Raw genomic sequence first — 23,991 nt, 5'->3', positions numbered from 1 at the left:
CGATTTGACTTTTCAGTGATCGTGCATTTTTATTTGCTGAACATTTGTTACACCTCCAGTGAATGTGTAGACTTCCAAAAGAAAGTAGAAATTGTTTTCGCTGCAAAAACACACAATTTTACCAAGTATTTTTGTCTCACTGCTAGTGCAAATATCTTAGTAAACTTGAATTAAGACACAATTCACTTGAAAGTAACTTATTAGCAAAATATAGAAGCTCGTTTCAGGTAAATAATTCCTTGATATTGACTGAAAAGTACAAGTTCCATTTGCAGATTATTTCACTTATAACACGGGGAAATTTTCTTGTTAGAAGTAAATTTATCTGCCAATGGAACAAGCCCTTTCTCACCAATATTAAGGAAGTATCGACTTAAAACAAGCTTCTATATCTCGCTGAAAAGACACTTGTAAGTCAGTTTTGTCTTATTTCAAGTGTAGTAAACAAAGAGTAAAATTACTTGGTGATTTGGTGTTTTTGCAATGTTGAGATAAATGTAACTGAGTCAAGACTTAGAATCTACCAAAATATCTGTAGATGTACCGTAAAATTGTATTTCTAACCTTAAAATTAAAATGTGTTTCTGAACAGTGACGCTAGCGCACAATGTTTAAGCACGTCAGCTTTTTAGTGCGAATGCTGTTACCGAGTGAAGAAGACTAAAGCTTGCTTCTCCACTGACTGGTTTTAAAAATTAGATTTGGACAAAACTGGCACTAGCAGGTGATCTAAAATCTGGAGAACTAAAAACGTGGCAGAAAATCCGGACTCTACCACCAACACAAACCTACATTTGTTTGCCTGAAACCAGCAGTGTGAACCTTCACTGCAACAACCGCAGCTTCCTCTGAGAGGGAGAGGGCGAGAAAAAGAAAAAAAGAAGACTGCGAGCAGTCGGTAAAATGTCATCGCTCCACAGTGGGAACCACTAAATAAAATTCTTTCGGACAGCAAATGACTCGCACAGGGTGCAGTTGCAAATCACTTTTCTGTTGCAGAGATTATCAGGCCTGTGCAGAGAGCTCTGGGCGTTACTGACTGCTTCCTCTTTGCAATTGTAGAAGAAGATAGGACTAATGAGTCGGACTGAAGGCGGAAGTATTAGAAGAATCAGTCAAACAGGAAAAAGAAGCGCAAACAAGAACGCTGTGTTTTAATATTGTCTGAACCAACAGTGTTGTGAGGTGCATGTGATTTTTTGGTAACACTTTATTTGAAGGGGGGTGCATAAGACTGACATCAGACTGTCATAAACGTGACATAACACCTGTCATGAACATGAACGAGTCTTTATGAATGTTTATGACAGTTGTCATGAAGTGTCATTTGGTAAATAATGACACTTTAATGCAAAGTTGCTCTAAAAGTTGCATTAAAAGTCCATTAAAAGTGCTAACTGCATGACTTTGTATAATGACAATTTAATGCAACGTTGGCACTTTTAATGGACTTTAGAGTTGGCTTCAGCTGACTGGGAACTAAAGTGTCCAAAGTGTGTGCTGGTCTCTCTAAAACCGCCCTCTGGGGTTCTTGTCGACTGTTTTGAGATGTTTTTTTTAGTTTGTTAGATTTAAATCTTGAAAAATGGCAACTGTAGTGCTTTTTTTTTTTTTGCTTGTTTGAGAAATGTGTATAAACTGTACAAAACAACTTATTAAAGTATTTCTTTACTGAATAGAAAAGAAAATCTGAGTTTTTTCTTTAAAAAAAGTATTTTAGAAACTCAGATACATTACAGCTGCAGTAGTGCTCTGTGGACTGTTCACTGGAGTGCATCTAATTAAAGCTGACCCCGCAATCAGAAAGAGGAGGCAGACTAATAACAGAAGAGGAAACGAAGAAGAAAGGTTATTACCGATCTAAAGAAAGTAGATAGAAATGCACGAAGAACAAAATGCAATGAAAAGCTAAGAAAGAAAATACGAAGAGATGAATTTATATGGCAAGACCTCTTGAACAATAATCGATACAAGAGGCTGCACAGAAATGTGGCAAGACATGATCTGAGGCAAAAACGCTGCAGGTCATGGTAGGATAAGATGGGAAGGAATAGATGTTCAGTAAAGGGAACAACAACAAACTATGAAAACATGTTTGTTGTTAATGTGGCCAAAACTATAAAGCAAAAATTACCCACAGAAAACAATCAAACCAAAAACCCAAACATCCAAGAACTGAGACACAACCGTGAAAGCATCATGAGGCTAAACGGTGACATGAGTGGCACCATAATGCTTTAAATTTGTCTTGTGGGTTTGATTTAGAACTGCCTCTGTTCTTTGTCATGTTTCTACAAAAAATTACTGATCTATTGGTCCATAGACAGATCTGTGTAAAAATTATTACACGTTTGTGTCCTGTATTGGTATGAGATTAGGAGAGTACCAGCACTTAATGCACTGGGTAGAGAGTAAAAATGCCTTGAGATGACTTTTGTCAGAATTTTAGTGCTTCATAAATAAACTGGAGTGAATTCAATTTGTGATTGACCTTTACCCAGACTGCTCACAATTACTCCAGACTGAAGATTTAAATGTCAGTAGTACGTGATCTAAATCAAATATCCAAAAACCCTGGGAAACAGATTGAGGACAGCTGAAGACTGAAGAGACTAACACTGATAACACTACAATAGACATCCATCATGAGCTTCAATGTTTCTGCAGCGAATGAGGGAAGAAACTGAAAATGAACGAGCACTAAACTTTGCTTCTGCAACCAACGGAGCTTTAGCTTTGTATTTAGCGAATGCTGCCATGACACTAGTGAGAATTTAGTTTGAAGAGACAAAAACATGAGAAATTACCTGAGATTTAAACACTTCTTAACACTTTTTTTTTCAAACAGTGGATTGAATTTTGCTTGTTGAAAGAGAAAAAGAATGACAAAAGAGCAGCTAAAAACGTCTAACTCAATCACTGCATCCTTACGTGATATTCCGTCAACCAGCTGAACGTTTCAGAAGCCGAGTTAAAAGCACTGGAGCGGCTGGTGGAACGCAAGCTATCCGAACGTTAACAGTGATCTTTAAGAGTGTGCAATAAGCACCTAATCTACCTGGAAGGAAGAATTTGCATTACAACTGCAGATATTTGGAAAATGGCGTGCTTCCGGATAAACTGCTGTGATCCCAACTTATGTCACACCCGGCGCACGGGTGCACAGAGCCGATCAGCAGCTTTGCTGGCGTTTCCATCCGAGGCTCTGAGGCGGCATTCTTTACCAGATCAGCTCAGCGGAGGGAACAGTTCGTAACAGGACTTTTTGGCAGAGTGCTGATCTCAAAGCTGTGTGTGAATGCCCTCGCAGAATATTTAATAACAATCTGTTTAGCTCGAGTCTAATTTTAGCAGTCGGAAACCAGTTGAGCGAATCTTAGGTGATGTTCATCAGTTTATGAGGGGGACGAATCACTTCTTTGAACACCAGTACATGTTTGTAACATCACTTTCAGGATTTGTCTAGTAGGTGCTGGTCTTACAGAGCTTTGTAAAACTATTAACACCCCTTTAATATTTATGCAATTTGTGAGTAGGGGCAAGAAAGTTTGTTAGAATATCCCAGTTAAAGTCTAAGCTTAAATCTGATTGAAACTCTATGATAAGACTTGATGTTTATTTTATTACTTAAAAATGATTACCCTCTAAAAGAAGAAATCGTGGAAATACCACAAAAGATGTGCAGCTGTAATTACAAAGTAAAGATGTCCTGCAAAAAGCAACATTTTTTTCATCTGTATCTTGAAAACCTTTTCATTTCACGACATTGCAGATAAAAAAAAAAATCCTTATTAAAACTTTCATGTTCATAGCTCCGGCATGACAAAAATGTTTAATAGTTAATGTTTTTATTACTTAGCGAGGGACCGCAGATGATAATAAAGCAGAAATCTGTCAAAAAAAAAAAATTCTGCTGGTTATTCATGAAGTTTGTCTTGTTAGCTGCTCTTAGGTTTTATCTGTTACGCTCTAATACGACGGCAGAAATGTCCAAAAGTGACATGGGTTTGAGCAAGGTCAGAGCGGTTATTTAAAAGAAATCTGGTGAAAGCTACGGACTAAAATGAAGGACAGAAGAGCGGAGGACTGATGGTTACATAAAGCCCAGATGGTCCTGGAGAACCATGTGATAGAGGAGTGGATGGACGGAGGGAAGTAGAGCGTCTGCATGTCTGACAAGGAGGTCCAGGGAGCTAACGCCGCGGGCTAGCAACACCTGGGCACAGAGACGCTCCGTGGTCAGATACCGATGTCACCCTCAGGGTTCAGCTAGTTGCCGTAGCTCAGAGTTAGTCATCACCTTGGGTCCGTCTTAATGAGATCCCTGTTCAACATGTGCCGCTTTTCATTTCATAGCAGTTAAGTAAAAATGAGAGTCGTTGGCTCTTTATCGCCGGAGAATGAGTCAGACATATTTAAAGGCTTTTCAGGGTTTACCAGCCGCACAACTTAAAGCCACCTGTTTCAAAAACAATCTTATGAATATTTTCTTTTCTCCTCTTTTTTTTGTGTCAGACCCAACATAATTGTATTGTCTTAAATACATTTATTTGTTAATAAGAAGGTCCAAGTCAGGATTATGTCTCCCCAGGTTCAAATCTCAGTCATTAATCAAGAGGCATTTGCTAAAGTAGAGTCCCAGTTCGATATTTCAGTAAAGTCCATCGTGACTTCAGTTTACCAGATTCGCCCACCTGTTTTCAGACAAACTCAAAGGTTCAGCAAAATAATGCACTTGTGTTCTGAACGCATTTCTCTTTAAAGATGCGGCTGCTTTGTCCCAAGAGGAATTTCTGCTTGTCCCTGATTAGGCTACTCTAACTTAACTTGGGCATAATATCTAAGATAACATTTTATAAAGCATCACTGAACGCTTTGCCATCTATTTTCAAACTTACAAAGAATTCATTTAATGTCTTACTAAACTCACATCTTGTTTTCAGGTGAAGCCGTCGTTTTAGCACAGTGCTAACGTTAGCATGCCTGCTCTTTGCTTTGACATCATTTTGTGATAATGTTGGCTTGTAAGCAGATTTTTACAGCTAAAAGTTCAATTTCATCATAAGCAGACAAAACCTGCAGAAAAAAAAATAGTTGTCTTGAACATTGTAGAACTGTCCAGTGTTTCAGCAGCTCTTTGTTGCAGCTAACTTTCCTTCACCATCACTTTTGTGTAGACATCTGAGCGCAGGAACGCCATTGTAAAGGGGTAAAAAAAGATTTAGATATCTTGATTTAGCTGTGTTGCAGTATCGCAGGACCTCCACATTTAAACAGGCAGTAACTGATAAAAAAAAAAACATGGCTGTGCATTACACAGCTCTATGCATTGCTGGAGATGGGAAGACATGCATTACAGTCAGACCAGAGACCAACAACAGATGATGATTTGCACATTTGAATGATCCTACAGCAATCATTCAAATCTAACTTGACGAAGGTTCTAGCATGTATATTTGTACGGTCAGGTTTCAAGTTTCACATTTCATCTTCCGGCCAAACGGTGTCTCAGTTTTCCAAAGAGTGCGCCAGTGAAGATGCGCGTTTCTGATGTTTCTAATATATAACTTGTGTACATGTTATGAAGCAAAATGTTTCACATATGACATCATGGCTGTTTGGAGAAACGACACTGCAGTCACCAGATGAAATTTATGTAATATTCAGCACAACTGATCGGTTTGGATTGAAGGACATTCTTGTTTGAAATTTTAAGTTTTTACTCAGCTTTCCTTTGTCTGTTAATAGTATTAGTTTGATGACATGAAACATTTAAGAAGAAATGTTTCATAATCTTCTTGAAAGCATTTTTATGACTTTCATGTAGCCATGAAAGTGTAAGTAAAAGATGTGTTTGTTTCAGAATTTATAAGCTGAAATGTCACTGTGTAGCACAAAATGCACACCTATACTCAACATTTTCTTTCTGTTCTGTCCCTGTGCTACTCGTTTCAGATTCTACACACACACTGTGTGTGGGCGTGCGTGTGTGTGTGTGTGTGTGTGTGTGTGCCTGTCTTGGGCACATCAAGTTGAATGAACACCAGAGATCGAAGGGTCATTGCTATTCCCGGAGTTTCGTCTCCAGCTCTTGTTTGTCTTGTCGCAGAGTCGAGTGCAACCTGCCACGCCGCGTGTTTGCGCATCTGTGTGTGTTTTCCGTGCACGCCCACACCTGGGTCGCTCGCGGCCGGCACAAGCAGTACTGCCGACATGTCTGCGGGAGCGCGCGCACAGCTGCACACGTGTGCTCCGCCGCTTCTTGCTCTTCCAAAGTCAACTCCGGGTCGGAGATGTTGTAATGCGCCACCCGCTGCGACGCCAGCGTCGCTGCTGGTGGTCTCCACCCACGCACCGCTGCAGCCGCCGGCTCACTCGGAGGCTCCCCCCGAGCGACAGAGCTTGTTTTGCTGATCTTTTCTGTCTGTCGCACCTGCATTACGGAGACCTGTGGAAACAGAGGTCAAGGAAGCCGGAGAAATTGTGTTTGTTTTCCCTTCAAACAGCTGGACTCACAGACAAGAGGGTTTTTTTGGGGGGTTTTTCCAGAAAATATGGCAGCTGTTTATGTGGTTGTTGCTATTTGGCAAAAAAAAAAAATTCATGCTCATGAACATGATGTCTCTATAGGGGCTGTGTTTGTTGGGAAAAGGTCTTTATTAACAGCGAAAATGTACTACTTCTGAGTTATGTGCGAGCATTCAAGGTATCTCTGTGTTTTCACAGAAAATGTGAAACAATCTGATCTTAGCAAAGAAAGACAACATATCCTAACTGATACAGCATACTGATTATTATAGTTAACTTTTAATGTTTTTTTTAATAAGACAGAGACATGAGCAGAAATGCAGAATAAACGTAAATGTAGTTGTCAAGTACTTGCTGTGCAGAAGCAAAAAGTGTTTTGTTAATCTTCTAACACCACTGCTACTGTTTTACTAAATTATTCAGTTACAGATAAGTCTTACACTGTCTCTGTTTTAGGAATCAGGACTGATTTCTGCCAGCTGATTGGCAGTGCACAGTCACAAGTAAATTATTCTCCATACAGCCAGAGAAAACACCTACCTGGTGATTTTATGAATATATGCATAAGTACCATTATAGTGGGTTATTTTTACTCAGCGATATGATACCTTGACAACACCGACACCTCCGCATTGCAGCTGCAGCCTGACAACGGCTCGGCGCTCACATTGTTTTTCTTTGACGCGTCGTCGAGCCTGAACACCATGAAACTGAAAAGCTGAAATTAGTGTTTAAAAATGACCTGGGAGGAGGAAGCAGAGATATTTAAACACGTTTTCAGCTCTTCCCCATCTAAAGCACTAAAGTCAAACATTTTCGCTCATGCACTGCGGCCCCTCGTTTGGACAATTTCACCTTTTTTGCCGTTTCGCCGCAGCTTTTTGCTCAACGGAATCGGCAGAACTCAGTCAGTCAATGTCGGATTACTTCCAGTCCGTGCGCGACACCTCGAGCTCTACCTCGGCGATCGGAGTTTGCAGTATTTATCTGTCATGCAGCAGCGGCACAAGCGCCGTCATGTGAGCAGCTCGCAGACACAAGCGGGACCGACAAGACTCACAGCTGAGGGTGCGGGGCGTAGGGGTCACGGGAGAGCGGCCATCTGATGCCAGCAGATGGAGCGATGGAGGGAGGAGAGCAAAGGAGAAGTTGGAAATCAGGGCGGCACAAAGTGGATGCTGGGAGGCTTTTCTAAAGGCACTGATTTCACTTCCCATCCTTTCTGCTCCAGCGAGCCCACCTTATGCTCCACTTCAGGGCAGAGGAGATAGAAACGTCTGATAATAACCATGACACTTGAATAACCGAACTTCACATTCAGCTGAACAATTGAGAGAAAAAGATAACTCCTTCAGATGTGCCCAGCAAAGTCTTGGAGCTGTTAGAAGTGAGGCTGAGGCCAATTTATGGGATCAATAAGGGTTTTTTTTGTTTTTTGTTTTTTTATGTGAAATATGAAACTGCTGGACTCACTGTAGCAACACTTATCCCACAAAGCCACTTGCTTTCGCTGCAGCCTGAAGTCACCTATGTGCCTCTCCCTCTCTCTTTGTTACAGAATGGAGCCGTTCCAGGGGAGCCCGTGAAGAAGGATGAAAACTCCCGGAGGGGGAACTGGGGCAACCAGATTGAGTTTGTCCTCACAAGTGTGGGCTATGCAGTGGGTCTGGGCAACGTCTGGAGGTTTCCCTACCTCTGCTACAGAAATGGAGGAGGTAAGCTGTAGTGGCGTTACAGAGGGTGCCCGCACATCCTTAAAAAGGCCTTAAAATATCTGAAATTCATTTAAAATTTGTATTTGCCCTTTGATTAATAAGAGGTCTTAAATTTTGTGGTGGCATGAATATTTAATCTTGTATATCATATGTAGTTTATTTTTTCTCTTGAGACGTTTCTGTCAGGCAAAAGTTTAGCCACTGCCGAGTCCGTAAAAATGGCTACCCTTCTTGGGGTCCACATCATAAAAACGACATTTATTACAAAAGCAGTTTCACACACATAATACATTATTAGAAACATCTTCATTTTGTTCTGTTAGCTGGTTAGAGTTTTTTTTTGTTTGTTTTTTTACCACTAACTAGCTGCTGAAAAAAACCCATTGCTAGCTAGTTAGCTAGCTTTTTTGTTGTTGGGTTTTTTTAGAGAGAAATTTTTGCTTTAAAGTTTAGAAATACCTTGTTTTAAATAATTTTTTAAAAGAATTTTTTCAGTGCCAGTGGCTTTTATTGGACAGTAATCTGTCAGGAATGTTGCAGAGAGAAGAGGATAAGGACCAAACTGTGGAGTATATGTTATAGAAGATTGAAAGACAATTAATTAAAATTTCCTAATTTCATTTAATCTCCATTTTCATCCTTTACAATTTAACCACAGCACTTCAAACATGCCCAATGTGTCGATTCTGTTACAGAAGCATTACCTTGTAAAAAATATTCACTTTTTTTTTTCTTTCCTTTTACAAAACATGCCAAATTAGTCCAGCAAGCTTCACATTTAATTTTTTGTTTGGATTCTCTTGCTAGACCCACACACATTTGTTTTTAAAGTGGAATTAACACTGTTTAGTATTCTTTTTAATTTTAACATAAAAAAAAGAAATCTGAAAAGTGTGGTGTACACGTGTAAGTAGCTCCTTTACCCTGATATCAGTAAACAAAATCCAGCAGAACCAGTCCAGAAGTCAACTAACCAGTGTATAAAGTGAATTTAATCACAATTACAGCCACAAACTTTCACTCCTAGATTGTTTAGCAGTCGTGTATTTGACGCACAGGTGGGATCCTGGTAGAGAGCTACGTTCACATGCCCTGGCTCTGCATCTGCCGGTAGATGTTGTGTAGCATGCAGAAGATGGCCGACTCTTTAGCCGTAGTGACGAGGTTTCTAACTTTGTCCTGGATCAGCTGGTACGACAAATTACACCCGAAAACACACATACAGATGCTTCTCAAGGTTGGCCGTCTAATTTCTGCTTGAGCACGGCTGGACGGCCTCAGCTGGACATTTACTGACCCTTCATGACATGTTCTCAACACAGATGAGGTTTAGCTTTGCTTACTTGCTCTGTTTTCCTTTACTTGGAGTGCTATGTATTCCTGCTAAGTAGAAGATACAGGTTTGATTTCTTTTCAAAAGTAAAACCAGTCAACTTGTAATTAACACGTACCTGGTTCATCAACTTGAAGAAATTAATAGGATAAAGTTGGGAAATTTTTTTTTTGTTTTTTTTGGTTCCTGTTTGGATTCTGTTTTTGAATTTGGATCCTGTTGAATCTGTTGTCACAAACATATCTCAGCAATGTTTCCAGGGAGATAAATGTCAAGAATAGTGCTTGAGACCAAAATTGAATTTTATTCTTAATAAAGTGGACAAGCAGTCACATTCGGACATGTAGCTCTAAGTCCACTAAAATGTGCTATTAACTCCACATTTCACTATCTAAATATGAGTTCCTCCCCCAAATATCCAATTGCAAATTTACAAAGACAAATATATTTCCAACTACAGTCACCAGTTTTTGACTACGTTCAAACATAAATCTGCAGATGCCACAGTGCTGGGGAGGAATCCTATTTGGGTTGGTATTTTTAAATCAGCAAGTGATGTGAATGTTTATGCAAAGTTGTTAAGAACAAAAGTTGGAGGATTATTCCTCCCTTATTAGTTTTAGTCCGAAAAAAGGACTTTGATAAAAATAAAAATGTATCTGATTAAACACAATTATTACATATGTGCACAAATGTGTTCGTACAAACTTGTAATAGGTTGTAAGAGTAAGAATGAAAATCTTGCTTTGGTTTACAGTCATTTTCTAAATCATTTTGCATTTGACATGGACGGTTTTTACAAATGACATGATTAGAGCTAAGATTTGCAAAAAATACCTAACAAATAATTGACACTTTCTGTGATGTTTTTTTTTTTCTTGTTTTTTTGCTAGTTTACGGTATTTGGTAAATATTTCACACAATCTGTGCGTTGTAAGCAGCGATGATCTCGTAGAATCTGACACTTAGGGTGAAAAATGTGATTTGTTGTTTTACAACAGAAACTGTAACTTTTTTAGTACCTTAAAATTATATTGCATTACAATTAGTCCTCTCTGGGCTCAATTGAAAATTGATTCCTGTGGTAATTGTTGGTCTGTGGCCTTACAAATCATTATGGATTTTTCTCTGAAGTCAGCATTGCTCTATCCTGCGAAGCAAGTAGGAGGCAGACTATCCATAATCAGCATAAAGTTCTTTGAACTCTACCGTAAAGCTTACAGTTTATGGAGAAACGTAAGCTGTTTTCAACTTTATGTTCAGACATGAGCAGGGCTCCACCTTTACCCGAATAGGCGGAGTCATTTTCAGGTCGTTCTGACGCTGGCTGCTGCAGTTCGATTGAAATCTGCAATTTTTGATATATCTTTGATTAATTCTGGTAACCTAGCAATAAGAAAAATAAATGGATATTGGGTTCTGTAAAAGTCACAAACTACCAGACCTCCGCCTACTAATTACGAAGCTTAGTTTGACTCATAACTAAATTGCTTTACTTTAACAACAGTTTGCCCCCCTATAACCCCTTCTTTCTACTTATGCAATGTTTAATGATGCAGTGCATAAATTGCCTCTCACGGTTGCTCCCTTCTAGATCCTTCTGTTATTTGGATAGCAATTAACGTGAAATTCCCTGGCAGCTTTTATGCAATTAGTTCTTTTTAATTACCTGTAAAATCAGATGAAATGCCGTATCTTGAGTTTTCGCCTGTGTGTCTCCCCAGGTGCCTTCATGCTGCCATACTTCATCATGTTGGTATTCTGCGGCATCCCTCTCTTCTTTCTCGAGTTATCCTTCGGTCAGTTTGCCAGCCTCGGCTGTCTGGGTGTCTGGAAGATCAGCCCGATGTTCAAAGGTAAGCGTTCAAATGTGTTTTCGTCCAACTTTTGGTTTCGCGAATGAACTAAGCAAACGGGACGAAAGAAAAGTTGTGAATGCGCGACATTTCTAGTCAGTAATAAACCGACAGTGTCTGTTTCTTCATGCAAAAATGTCGAGCGACATGTCTGCAGGACGTTTCACGCCTTTGTTTTTTTATTTTTTGTGTTTTTCTCCTCTCCCCGTTCAGGTGTTGGTTACGGCATGATGGTGGTGTCCACCTACATCGGGATCTACTACAACGTGGTCATATGCATCGCCTTCTACTACTTCTTCATGTCCATGACGAACCTGCTGCCCTGGACGTACTGCAACAACCCCTGGAACACGCCGGACTGCAGCGGGGTGGTCGGCAGCGGCGCCCAGCTGAACGGCAGCCTGGTGAACGCCACCACCAGCCTGGTAGCCGGGGTGACGGAGGTGGTCAACCGGACCAAGAGGACCAGCCCCAGCGAGGAGTACTGGAAGTAAGATCGAGTTGCTGCAAATTCAAACTAAGATCACAAAGGTTTTTTTTTCTGATGCAGAGAGAGAAATTTGTGTTTTTCTTTCTCATCTGTGCAAATGTAATTGCACAAAGCCTTGCGAAGCAGCCCACAGTTAATATGCCGAAGACGTCTTGCTGACTGAACAACTTTTATCTGTACGCATCACTACAGTAAAAGACACCGACCAGCTAAGCTCAGGCGACTGAGCCTTACAGGATTATTCTATTTACGCCGGTTGAAATGAAATTACTCCTGGCAAGATAAGCTTGCATTAAACACAGCTCGTGTTTGCGGGCAGCCGTCAAATATTTGAACAAGATGTGACTAAAGGTGCGCCAACATTTGAACAGTGTTGGATTAACATCAGCACAAGTGGCATACAGCGTCTCACGAAAGTATTTAGACCCTTGGAAATGTTTTCCCACTGCTTCAGGCTACAGCCACAAATCATGTGAAGGAAAAACTGAAAGTGGCGCATTATTTTAAATTGCAATTGCAAATTAAAGTATGAAATGTTAGGCTGTGGATTTGTATTCAGACTCACCAGCACTCAAACAATTTTATTTACATTATAAGTAATCTATAATAATACATCTATGTGATTTTAATTTCAGATCCTTTATAGAATAAAGACAAGAAGGCCGTTGTTGAGTAAAGAAATAAAGTTTTAATAGAGTTAACTGCAGGGTCTGTACTTAATTAATTTATCAAAATGAATCACATTTTCATCAGAAGCGTAAAAGAAACACTGCTTTAGAAGTGTGTACTGTTGACGCTACTGTTAGCATTGGGGACATCTGCGTTGCTGCAATACGTTTTGTATTGAGATGCGATTTTAGCCGCAATTTTAGCCAAACTTCTTTTTCCACAACTTACATGCAACAATATTCTTCTCCAGCGTCCCATCAGAAAGTTTTTCGAATCAAAAGCGGACCCCCAGCGGACCCAGAGAAGTGACTGGGTCCGCTGGGGACCCAGTCACTTCTCTGTGACTGGGTCCACTGTGACTGGGTCCACTGGGGACCCAGTCACTTCTCTGTTGTTAACGGACGCTGCTTGTCCGTCAGGCTTGCAGGAGCACCAGAAACACGCAAATACAGAGGTTCCAGCAAAAAAGGGGAAAAAAATGAATGTGTTGAAAACATTTCAACATGTTAAAATCTATGTAATTAATCCATTGAATTAACATGTTAAACTACTGGCTCCAGTTTACATATAAACATTAACTCAGGGGCCTGGGTAGAATGCCAGACCTAGTACCAGGAAATAAAACAGAATATTCTGTTGAGAAACAGAAAATGTCAGTAAAAATAAAGTGCATAAACACATTGAAGTTTCTGGTTGTTGCGTAACAAAATGTGAGAAGACATGGATGGAGAACAGCTAATTTGTGGTAGCTTCCTTTGTTATCCTACAATATAGAAACGTCAGATTTGGGCAATAGTAAATGAAACGTGTCGACCATTTGATCATTCGCTGACTTTTCCTTTCAGGCACTATGTACTGAACATCTCCGATGACATAGGAAACTTCGGGGAGGTCCGCCTCCCCATCCTGGGCTGCCTGGCTGTGTCCTGGTTTGTGGTGTTCCTCTGCCTCATCAGGGGCGTGAAGTCTTCAGGAAAGGTCAGGTCGCAAGTATAAATTCACAGCGTTTCTCGTATTAGAAGGTGAAGCATTTAAACCGGTTTCATCAGCTTTCCGTGTCGACTGTGTCCGTGTGCAGGTGGTGTATTTCACAGCCACGTTCCCTTATGTCGTTTTGACTATTCTGTTCATCCGTGGGATCACGTTGGACGGCGCGATAAACGGCATTAAGTACTACCTGACTCCACAGTGGCAGAAGGTTCTTGATGCAAAGGTATGTACTGATCTAACTTGTAAGATATTTATTTTAAATTGAAGTGTTTTATTTTTGTTTTTCCTGGCATTGCCTCTGTTTCTTTGTGGTTTTCTCCCTGCAGGTATGGGGAGACGCTGCCTCGCAGATCTTCTACTCCCTGGGCTGTGCCTGGGGCGGTCTCATCACGATGGCTTCTTATAACAAATTCCACAACAACTGTTTCAGGTAAAGACTGACGAAAAACGGGATTTGAAGGGGTGGTGCCGTAATTTTTAAAAAATGAATTCAAAGTCCAGCACAAGTGTAAAAACGGTACATGGAGACTTTATCTGAAGTACTAAAATTCACTTGCAACTGCGTTAAAGGGACATTTCAGGATTTTGAAGGTTCTTGTTTCCTGCTGAACTTGGATTTTTACCATCCCAAAAATAACTATAATTGGTTCGTTACTTACAGATGATTATAATTTAAACAGGAAATGGAGGTTGGAGGTGGTGTAACATCAGTCATCTTCCTGAGTGAAACACCTACTCAGTATGAAAAAAATCTGCTGTTGTCCTACCATGGTGTGAAAAAGTGTTTGCCACTTTCTTGACGGACTTTTTTTTTTCACGTTTGTCACACTTCCTTATTTCAGAACATCAAACCAACACAAATAAGCACATAAGACAGTTTTTAAATTTATGTGTTTTATAATTAATGGAGAAAAAAAAATCCAAACCAACATGGCCCCGTTGCCCCACAAACCTTACAAATGTCTGGTCCACCCTTAGCAGCAAATTTCAATATTTTGCAGTATTTTTTATTTTTTTGTCTTTTTATAATGCAAACCAGCTAAGCTCCATTTAAAAAAAGGATTCCATCTAATTAGCTGAAGGACACTCGTAAAAACTACCAGACTACATCTTTGGATCTCCATAGACAGAATGGATGTGAGGATTTGTAGACGTTCTCCATTCAGAGTTTCACTGTGGAAGAATGACCGAAGCAGAGGATGACACGATAAGTGGCGGCCCACGTCTCTCCTCATTATGCAGGGTGACATGTGCATCTTTTCTCTACGAGTCTGGAGTGTTTCTCTTTTGGTCTGTGCGCTAAGTTGTTAGTGACGTTGCCGTGGCAACATGTAAATTCAGGGGATATAGCTTCTGGTAATCATTGTGGGAAGGGATGCATTTATTCAGCTTTTTAGTTTAAAGTTGGAGGGGTTTTTTTCTCTCTAAAATAAAACCTTCCCACTTTAATTACTTACGTTCTGATACTTGTATTAATCATTTTTCTACCAAAGGATCACTGGTTATTATCAACGTTTAATATTATAAAAATATTCTTACACCTTGAATATATATTTTTTTATTCTTCCACATTTTGTCACTCTTCAACCACAACCTTAAATGTGTTTTATCTGGCCCAACAGAAATATGAAATTGAATGGTAATGATTCATAAAAGGTATTATTACAAATATGCATTATATGTTAAAGTTGTGCTACTTTTACTTGAGTACGAGTTTTGGGTACTCCACCTGCCTCTGCTCTATCCACAATAAGTTAGAATAACTTTAAAACTATTTGACAGAGCGAGGTAAGTTTTCAGCCTGTGCTTAGAGGCGGTTTGCTCTGCACAGGGGAGAGAGAGCAAACAGCATTGGAGAAGGTTCAAACATAGGAAATGGGCAATAAAAGGAACGGACTTGTCATTTATTTCCAAAGGTTGTCCCCACATGTTGACAGTGATGGTGCCAAGAGGCTCCAGAGGGCAAAGAGGAAGGTTGAAGATATAATTTGTTCCTCCTCTAGCAGCTTGAGATAGCATTATCTGCCCAGGCAGCTGCACGGAGGTGCCAACGAGCTTCTTGTTCTGCAGCTCAGGCCCCATAGAGACACATACTGCTCTCCTTTAACACCACCAGTCAGCACATGAGCAGAAGTGCAAAGTGAAGGAGAGAGCAGTCGCAGGGGGGGGAGATAAAAAACAAACAAAAAAACAGGCATTTATGTTCTGAAAGACATCCTCCTCAATAACTTTAGCGGAAAATAGAAGGGAAAAAAAAGCTCAATTCCCCTTTTGGACCTGAACTACTGGAAAGTTTGAGTAAATGCAACACAGAGAATGGATGAAAAGAAGAAGCAGTCAGTGAGCTGTCACCAGGCGTCCATCCTGACTCGTTTCATCTCACTACGTGTACAATCTTTCCACAGAGTAAACTCAACTCTGGCATTTAGGATTAAAGAATTGTCAGACTTAAAAAGTTATAATCGATACCTACCAGCTCAGCTGGCACGGTATCGGTATGGCTGATATTAGCTGTAAAATTGAATATTGGACATCGGCCATTCTGTCAAAAGAAGCACCGATATAAAAGGCATGACAACGGTGCCTACAGCACCACATAACATCAAATGTGCACTGCTTGAGTGTTGACATTAAACATAATGCAAGTTGAAAGTCTTACATCATTTTCAGACTCCTTTTTAGCATTTGCATTTGGTAGCAGGCTAAATTGACAGATAATGCAGCATTTTAATTCCACAGCAGAAAAAAGACACACAGTTTCAGTAAGTAGGTTTAGGAAAAAAATATCGGTATTGGTATCAAATGAGTTTTAGTATATCAGCATATCGGCTATATCGACTCCAACATTATGCATTTCTACTCCAAATCTTTTTCCAAGGGTATGCACAAATCAGGCCTTATCAGCTATCAGTTTTTGATTCGACTCAAAAAGTTCATCAAAGCAAAAGCTTTGTAGATTAAAAGTGGTGAAAGTTGTTCGATTTGATCCATTCAAGGAAAAAGGAAAAATTATTGGACAATTCGGAGCTTCTCTTGTTGTTTTGTATTAGTTTTACAACCAAACAAGACAATTTTATTGATTCACCCTTAATGTACACTGAACTGCAAGTAGTGTCATTACCATCAGAACATCATGTACCAAAGTCTCTTCGTCTTTCCCTTCCTTTTCCGCCACACAGAGACAGCATCATCATCAGCATAACTAACTGTGCCACCAGTGTGTACGCCGGCTTCGTCATTTTCTCCATCCTGGGCTTCATGGCACACAACCTGAACGTTCCGGTGTCCGAAGTGGCTGATCACGGACCCGGCCTGGCCTTCGTGGCGTACCCCGAAGCCCTCACTCTGCTGCCGATCTCACCTCTGTGGTCGCTGCTGTTCTTCTTCATGCTCATCCTCCTGGGGCTGGGAACCCAGGTGAGAACAGGCTAAGGTTTTTTATTATTATTATTGAAATATGAAAATATGAAACTTAAACAGAGGGTACTGAAAGGTAACGACGGAGTTGAGGACAACACTAGTAAACCAGCAGATTAGTGTTTTTGTTTGAGTCTCCATTTTTCTTTTTAACAGCTTTACTTTGGCTTAAAGCATTTGCAGAACCTTTCCTTGTACAAACTTAACAACAGTGTCTGTTTTCACTCATTTATTTTTTTATGATTATTAAAATAAATATAAGGTGACATAAAGTCTCTTTCAAAATGGGAAAGATAGAACAAGAGCTAAGACCAAATGTAGATCTTAGTTTATATAGATTTCAGTTCATTTTTTTTTTTATCAGTGGAAGTTGGAACTTTAACAGAATAGAAAATATGTTATTTATTTTTACGAAACCTAATAGTTTACAGTTTTATATTGGATTATTGTCCAGTTTTACGACTAGTTTTACGACACGAGACTGCACTGATTCTTATAATGTTAATCATATGTTATTCTTTAATTGGATTTAGAAAATTATTATTATTTTTTACAATTATTAAACTCATAATTGTGATATTTTGAGCACAAATTAGGATATATAAACATACATTTTTAATAAAGTTGGTTTTCTTAAGTATTTTTTTTATACATTTAGAGCTTACAATCAGGTTTTTCTCAGGTAGACAAAATGCTGGTATTATAAATCTCCATAGTCAAACTCACATATTCAACATTAACATTATTCCCCCACCAATTTGTCAACGTTTGAACGACATTCTTCCGCTCAGGAAATGCCAGCGTGTGTCCATGAACTGTCAAGGATCAGTTTGATCTACTCTCAGTATGTTGGGGATGAATTTGAGCAAGAGCTTTTCCACTTCTAATCCACTGTTTGAACTCACTCCCTAAACCTTGTTCTTGTATTTTTTATTTATTTATTTATTTTTTTGCGACAGTTCTGCCTGCTGGAGACGCTGGTGACAGCCATCGTGGACGAGATCGGCACAGACTGGATTATCAGAAACAAGACCGTGGTCACGCTCTCAGTGGCTGTTGTGGGTTTCCTGCTGGGCGTCCCGCTCACCACGCAGGTGAGACCTGCTGCCGCTGCCGCCGCCGCCGCTGCCGCCGTGTTTAAACGTTTTCTCCTGTTTGAAGCGCGTTTTAGCAAAGTCTCTTTTTTTTTTTTGTTGCTTGCAGGCAGGAATCTATTGGTTGTTGCTGATGGACAACTATGCTGCCAGTTTCTCTCTGGTCATCATCTCCTGCATCATGTGTATCTGCATCATGTATATCTATGGTAAGTATTGAGACAGTCTAACTGATACTATCCAGCATGTTACTATTAGCAATAGTTTTGTTTGTTTGTTATGCAAACCAACAGACAAGTTTTCTCTTTTATTTAGTTATGCTAAGCTAATCGTTGCTACTCAGGTCTCACGTTTCAGAACAGATGAGAACGCGTCAGCACAAGCAAAAGCTTTAAACGATCCAGTTTATCGTGTATATAAGGTCATACTGTTAAAATGTCCAGTGTATTTTATGTTTTTGTTTTTGTAGTTCGCTGGACTTCTAAATTATTTCAGCAGAAAACTATATATTAATTTAAGTTTAATTGTAAATTAAATCCTTAGTTGTTATATTAGAGATTTACCACAATACGCAATATATCTGACAATATCGTAGCAATCTGAAAATCCACTGCTAATCTGTCCTAGTGTTACACAAATTGGAAAAGTGACGTAATATAAATTTTCCAATTTTGGATAAATTGGCTCATTAAGATAACATAACTCCAGTTACGAACATGAAGGAGTCTTGAGGAATGTCTGACCGTTGTCATACAGTCTCATTTGTGTCATTATAAATAATGACACTTTTAATGGAACGTTGTACTAAAACACGCATTAAAAGTCCATTATTTACTGAATGACACTTCACAGCAGCAGTAGTAAACATGAAGACTCCTTAATGTTCATAACAGGCGTTTTATCATGATTATGACATTATTATTCACACCCCATCAAATAAAGTGTTATCAAAGTTTCTAAGAAATTCATGATAAGTCTGGAGGAGCTGCAGAAATCTAAAGCTGGACGAAAAATTATATATATATTTTGTTGTTGTTGTTGCTACAGGCCATGTAGGAGAACACAGCAAACATTTTTAAGAAGCTGCTCTAGTCCCCTAAGTCCAAATCTGAACGTTTTGCCCTGGATGCAAAACACATTGTTTGTTGTTCAAGTGGGAGGAAGTTCAAGGTGTAAAAATACTTTTGCAAGACACTCTATCCTAATAATAAGAACAGAGCCGCGTATGTTGAAGTTGCAAGAGAGGACTATACAACAAAGAAGCCAGTGAAGCATTCTCTTTTCTGCTTAAAGCACACAGACAGCAAAGTCCCAAAAGTGTGACTCCTCATTGTAATTTTGACCATGAACAATAATGTGATTCCTGGAATGAAAGCTCTAACTGGGCACACACACACACACACACACACATATAAAAAAACAAAAAACAGTTCCAACTCGTGAATTGATGAGTCCTGTTTAAACATCCCAGATTTCTGGTATTTTTCTCCCTAATCAGACCGAACCAAATGACACGCGCCGTCTTTTAATTAAAACGCCAAATGTCAGAATTTCACGAGTTGTAGCGACACTGAAGCAATTAATCGCCTCATCAGAGCCCCTGTTCGCGTAAATTAACCTGCAGTCACCGTTTGGCTGTTTTTAAAGATGACTCATCCGCCGCCGGTTTCCAGCGGGGGCATTTCCCCTCTAATTAGGACTGTGATTCCACTAAACCTGTCAGCCGAGCTGAGCAGGAGTGTGAGGAGAGTCGTTGTTATTCTGAGCGAAGGCACCGGGGGTTTGAAACGCTTTGAGGAATATAGATCAGTTATAGACAGAGTATCAACAGGCAGGGGGGATAAGAAGGATCGATGCATCAAGATTTTGTTCCCTGAATAACCTTAAAAAAAAATCACACAAATAGATACTGACAGTTTTGTTAAAAAAAAAAAAAGGATGAAGGATAGGAGTCTTTGTAAGACTTGTCTTCCTGGATGAACATTTCTTTCCTCTTCTTTCCAGGTCACAGGAACTACTTCAAGGATGTTGAGATGATGCTGGGCTTCCCTCCTCCTCTCTTCTTCAAAGTCTGCTGGAGATTCATCTCACCTGTCATTATCTCTGTAAGTTCACACACACGTTTGTGTTGCTATCTTTGTGGGGACTTTCCATTGACTTCTATTCATTTCTACAGCCTAAACCTTACCTTTACCCTTTTCCTAACCCTACCCATCACATACCTAACCCTAACCCTAACCAAAACTCAATTCATACCTTAGCCCTAACTCTGACCCCTGACCCAAAAACAGGGTTTCCCCTTGTGGGGACCAGGCTCCGGTCCCCACAAGGAGCAATTGGTCCCCACAACGTAGTATATGTCAGGAAAATCGTCCCCACAAGGTATTACAAACAAACGCGCGCGCACACACACACACACACACACACACACAGTGATGTGAAGCCAGTAACGTTGTGGTTCAGTAGAGTGGATGTTTAAAAAAAAAAGAGAGAGAGAGAGAAAGAGAGAGAGAGAGAGAGAGAGAGAGAGAGAGAGAGAGGGAAAAGCGTTTCCTGACTTGTTGACCAGTTGTTGGGGACCTGACCTACATTCCGGCTAATCTCCTCGCTCGCTGCTTTTCTTTGCAGTCCAAATCTCTCAAAGCTTGGAGCTATAGTCAGTAGTATTTCCCAAACAGCCAAATTAGTCCTTTCATTCCCACTCTGTCAGCTGAGAAATGTATTGTTGTGGATTACTGGTCACATCTTGGGCACTTTTGTTCTCTTTCGCATTTCACCCGCATAATAGGATGCCCCGGCTACAAACGCCACGTTAAAACTTCCTCTGACCTCGGGTGTTGTGGGTTTGTGATTTTTAACTTCCTGCGTGCTGCGAGAGAATGAAATGCTTTGTTTTGTTTGTTCTTGTGTGTTTTTGTGTTCCACAGCGGGTGAAATAAGTATTGAGGTATTGAATGCGTCACATTTTTTCACAAGACAGGGTTAGGAGTTATACTAACAAAGTCTAAATTATTGAAGTTGTAAAACAAGCAGGATTCTGGTATTTAAACTTTATGTGCATGGTTTTCATTGAAGTGAAATGGGGAATCAAACACAATGTCCTTCACCAGAAGGTGGCAGTAAAGTCCCTTTAAGTTGGCAGCCACCTGTCTTAAGTCAGTAAAAGAAGAAGAGGATGTACTTTCCCCAACACTCAGGTCTACATGATGAATGTGCCACAGTGGCTTTATGGGTAGCGTAGTTGCTTTCTGATTGGAAGGTTGTGGGTTCGATTCCAGCTTCCCTTTGCCACGTATCAGTGGGTGTTTGTGACTCTAGTGTGAAATGCTTTGAGTGATCAAAAATTGGCTGAATATAATACATAACCCTAAGGATTATGTGATTAAAATAAATAGGCTTTATTACACTTATGTAAAGTTTATTTGATTGCATTAAAATGATCTAAAATAGGTTAACTATTTTTAATGTTATGTGATGAAATGACATAAATCTTAAAAGCTAGGGTTAAATATTTGTGAGAGTGCAGGAGCCGTCTTGAAGCTGTTGATACCAACAAAGGCTTTTCTAGAAAGTATTGAATGAGCATCAAGTGTTCGATACGTTTTCAGCCACTAAAGCTGAAAATCAATGGAATGGTAAAGTTCTTGCACTAATAAATCCAAATGAAAAGTCATATTGGCAAAGTATGTAATTGTGTGTGTGTATATATTCCTAAGGACATTTTACCAAAAAAAAAAAAAAAACATTCATGTGCAGTTTATGTTACATTTCTCTAAAACTGCCTGAAATGTAAAGGTGCTGCTATAAGACGTGTTTGATGTTTTTCTTTCCGTGTGTCTGCAGTTCATCCTGATCTTCACGGTCATCCAGTACAAGCCCATCACTTACAATGACTACGTGTATCCCGGCTGGTCCCTGGCTATCGGCTTCGCCATGGCCCTGTCCTCAGTGATCTGCATACCCATTTATGGCCTGTACAAGATTTCCAGGTCCCCAGGGGCCACCTTCAGAGAGGTACAGTATGAAACCTGTGCTCAAACATAAATAAATAACACAAAAAAAAAAACATCGTTTTTCAAGTTAATACGTTTGTAAAAGTCATCTGAGTGCTGTTTTCTTCAGCTTCAATAGGAAAGTTGTCAAACCTAAAATGTTATAATTTGCAAAGCAAAAAGTAAACGGAAATAAACCATTTAAAGTAAAAAAAATAAAATAACTAGCTGTTTTGGTGCCGTGTGATGCCTTGTAGCTGCAGAGGTTTTGCAATCTAGAATTAGCCAAATAAAAAGTTTTTTTTTGCTTGGGGGGATTGCTGTGATCTTCAAGTGCATCAGCTTGGTGTGTTGATGACAACAGAAAGCCAAAGTTGTTGCCGGAGAGGCCAGAAGAGTCTTTTCCTGAATAGTGATGTAACATGGCTGGAAAACAGGTTTTAATTTAGAGTCTGCTTTTTAAAAGTAAGAATAAAATGTGCTCAACAAAACCTAAGGTAAAGCCCTCTGCAAAATCTTTTGCACTCTTCAAACTCTTCCCAACTTCTAAAAATTTTAGTGCAATTCTGTGTGCCATAGGCCAACATAAAGTAACCTGTGAAAGGAATAAGAAATGTTGTTTTTGGATTTTTATACCTAAGAAAACGGTAATATGTCAGCTGTCAGCGTACATAGACGGGGTATCGGAGTAAAAGTGGAAAAAAGACAAAGCTACAATCTGTCGCTCTCCTTACTGTTCTCGATTGTAGACTATTTTGTGTTGGTCTGTTGCGTTACAGTTTCTGGTTCCAGCTTGACGTTTGACATTTACGTCCCTCCCTCTCCACCTTTTTTCCTCCCAGCGGTTGAAGCACGCCTGCCAAGCGCATCCAAAGTGGGGCCCGGCCCTGGCCGAGCACAGAACAGGCCGCTACGCCCCAGCGGCCCCCGCTGAGACCATCGAGGCCCGGCCCCTGAAGGAGAAGGAGAAGGAGAAAGAGAAAGAGAAAGAGAAGGAGAAGGAGGAGCTAAGAGAAGAGCACAAGGAGGAGGAGAAAGCAAAGGAGACGGAGAAGAAAGATGAGATCAGCCTCACCATCCAGGGAAGCAACGGCTCCACCAACACACACAACAACCCCAACCCCAGTGCATAGACGCCGCCTCTCTCTGTCAGTGCTACTGGGCCACCGTCTCCTCCTTCTCTTCCTCCCTTCTCCTCACTTCTCCTCCATCCTCACCCTACTTTCCCGCAGTCTTCTGTGGGGGAGATCCCATTCGCTGGAGACCTTTACATATTGTAAGGGCTTATTATATCTATCCTAACCTCTTCTATCTGTCTGCGTGTTATCTCTAGACAAACGAAGAAGAAGAAAAAAAATAGTGAAAGGATCAAGGAATTTGGTGTCATCTTCCAAACGGTCTGCATGTGTGCTACGAGCGTGTTAGCGTGCGTTTATGTGTGCCGGGAGTGAGTTATTAATTTGTTCCGCATGATTTAACAATGAAGTTTGTTCTTCCTTTCCTTTCATTTTTTTTTCCTTTTTTTCTTTTTTTTTGTGGTGTAAAACTTGTAAATGTCATCCTCATCATCAGCAGTTAGAGGTACAGTAGATCGTGGAGCTGCATGTGCTCGTTTCGTGCATGCAGTCACAAAGAGAAGCGCGCCGTTCTCTGGACTTCGGTCGGCCATGTTCGTTCGGGACGGACGGCTTCGCAGTGGCGGCTGTCGGACAGCCGGAGACCTGATGTGGTGCTGTAGCATAGAGGGGGGTTGGGGGGGGAACAGCGAACCGTGTCGGCACTGGCATCTGACACGGAAAAAATGGAAATGAGCTTCGTTCTGCAGCCAGAAAAAGAGGCGGACACACAGAATCGCGCTAGAAAAAGAGGCGGACACACAGAATCGCGCTAGAAAAAGAGGCGGACAC

At 40.3% G+C, this 23,991-nt stretch overlaps 1 protein-coding gene across 4 annotated transcripts in view; it reads left to right on the top strand.

The window, feature by feature from the left end:
- Positions 1-23,390, top strand: part of slc6a9 (solute carrier family 6 member 9) — a 79,721-nt gene extending 56,331 nt beyond the window's left edge. For 3 of the 4 annotated variants that reach the window (XM_015052344.1, XM_015052343.1, XM_015052342.1), the window contains 12 exons: positions 8,087-8,243; positions 11,301-11,432; positions 11,646-11,922; positions 13,437-13,569; positions 13,670-13,804; positions 13,908-14,011; positions 16,761-16,998; positions 17,958-18,092; positions 18,202-18,301; positions 20,097-20,197; positions 21,936-22,106; positions 22,927-23,390. In XM_015052344.1, the coding sequence (XP_014907830.1) occupies positions 8,087-8,243; positions 11,301-11,432; positions 11,646-11,922; positions 13,437-13,569; positions 13,670-13,804; positions 13,908-14,011; positions 16,761-16,998; positions 17,958-18,092; positions 18,202-18,301; positions 20,097-20,197; positions 21,936-22,106; positions 22,927-23,217 (1,974 nt within the window). In that variant the 3' untranslated portion in view covers positions 23,218-23,390. The remainder of the gene's footprint in view (positions 1-8,086; positions 8,244-11,300; positions 11,433-11,645; positions 11,923-13,436; positions 13,570-13,669; positions 13,805-13,907; positions 14,012-16,760; positions 16,999-17,957; positions 18,093-18,201; positions 18,302-20,096; positions 20,198-21,935; positions 22,107-22,926) is intronic. The other variant, XM_015052345.1, reaches the window with a different exon arrangement.
- The last annotated feature ends 601 nt before the right edge of the window (positions 23,391-23,991 follow it).

Source organism: Poecilia latipinna, unplaced genomic scaffold, assembly GCF_001443285.1.
Source record: "Poecilia latipinna isolate Pla-1442-1.1 unplaced genomic scaffold, P_latipinna-1.0 Scaffold1104, whole genome shotgun sequence".
In the NCBI taxonomy this organism is placed as follows: Eukaryota; Metazoa; Chordata; class Actinopteri; order Cyprinodontiformes; family Poeciliidae; genus Poecilia; species Poecilia latipinna.
This window is presented reverse-complemented; position numbering and strand designations above follow the sequence as displayed.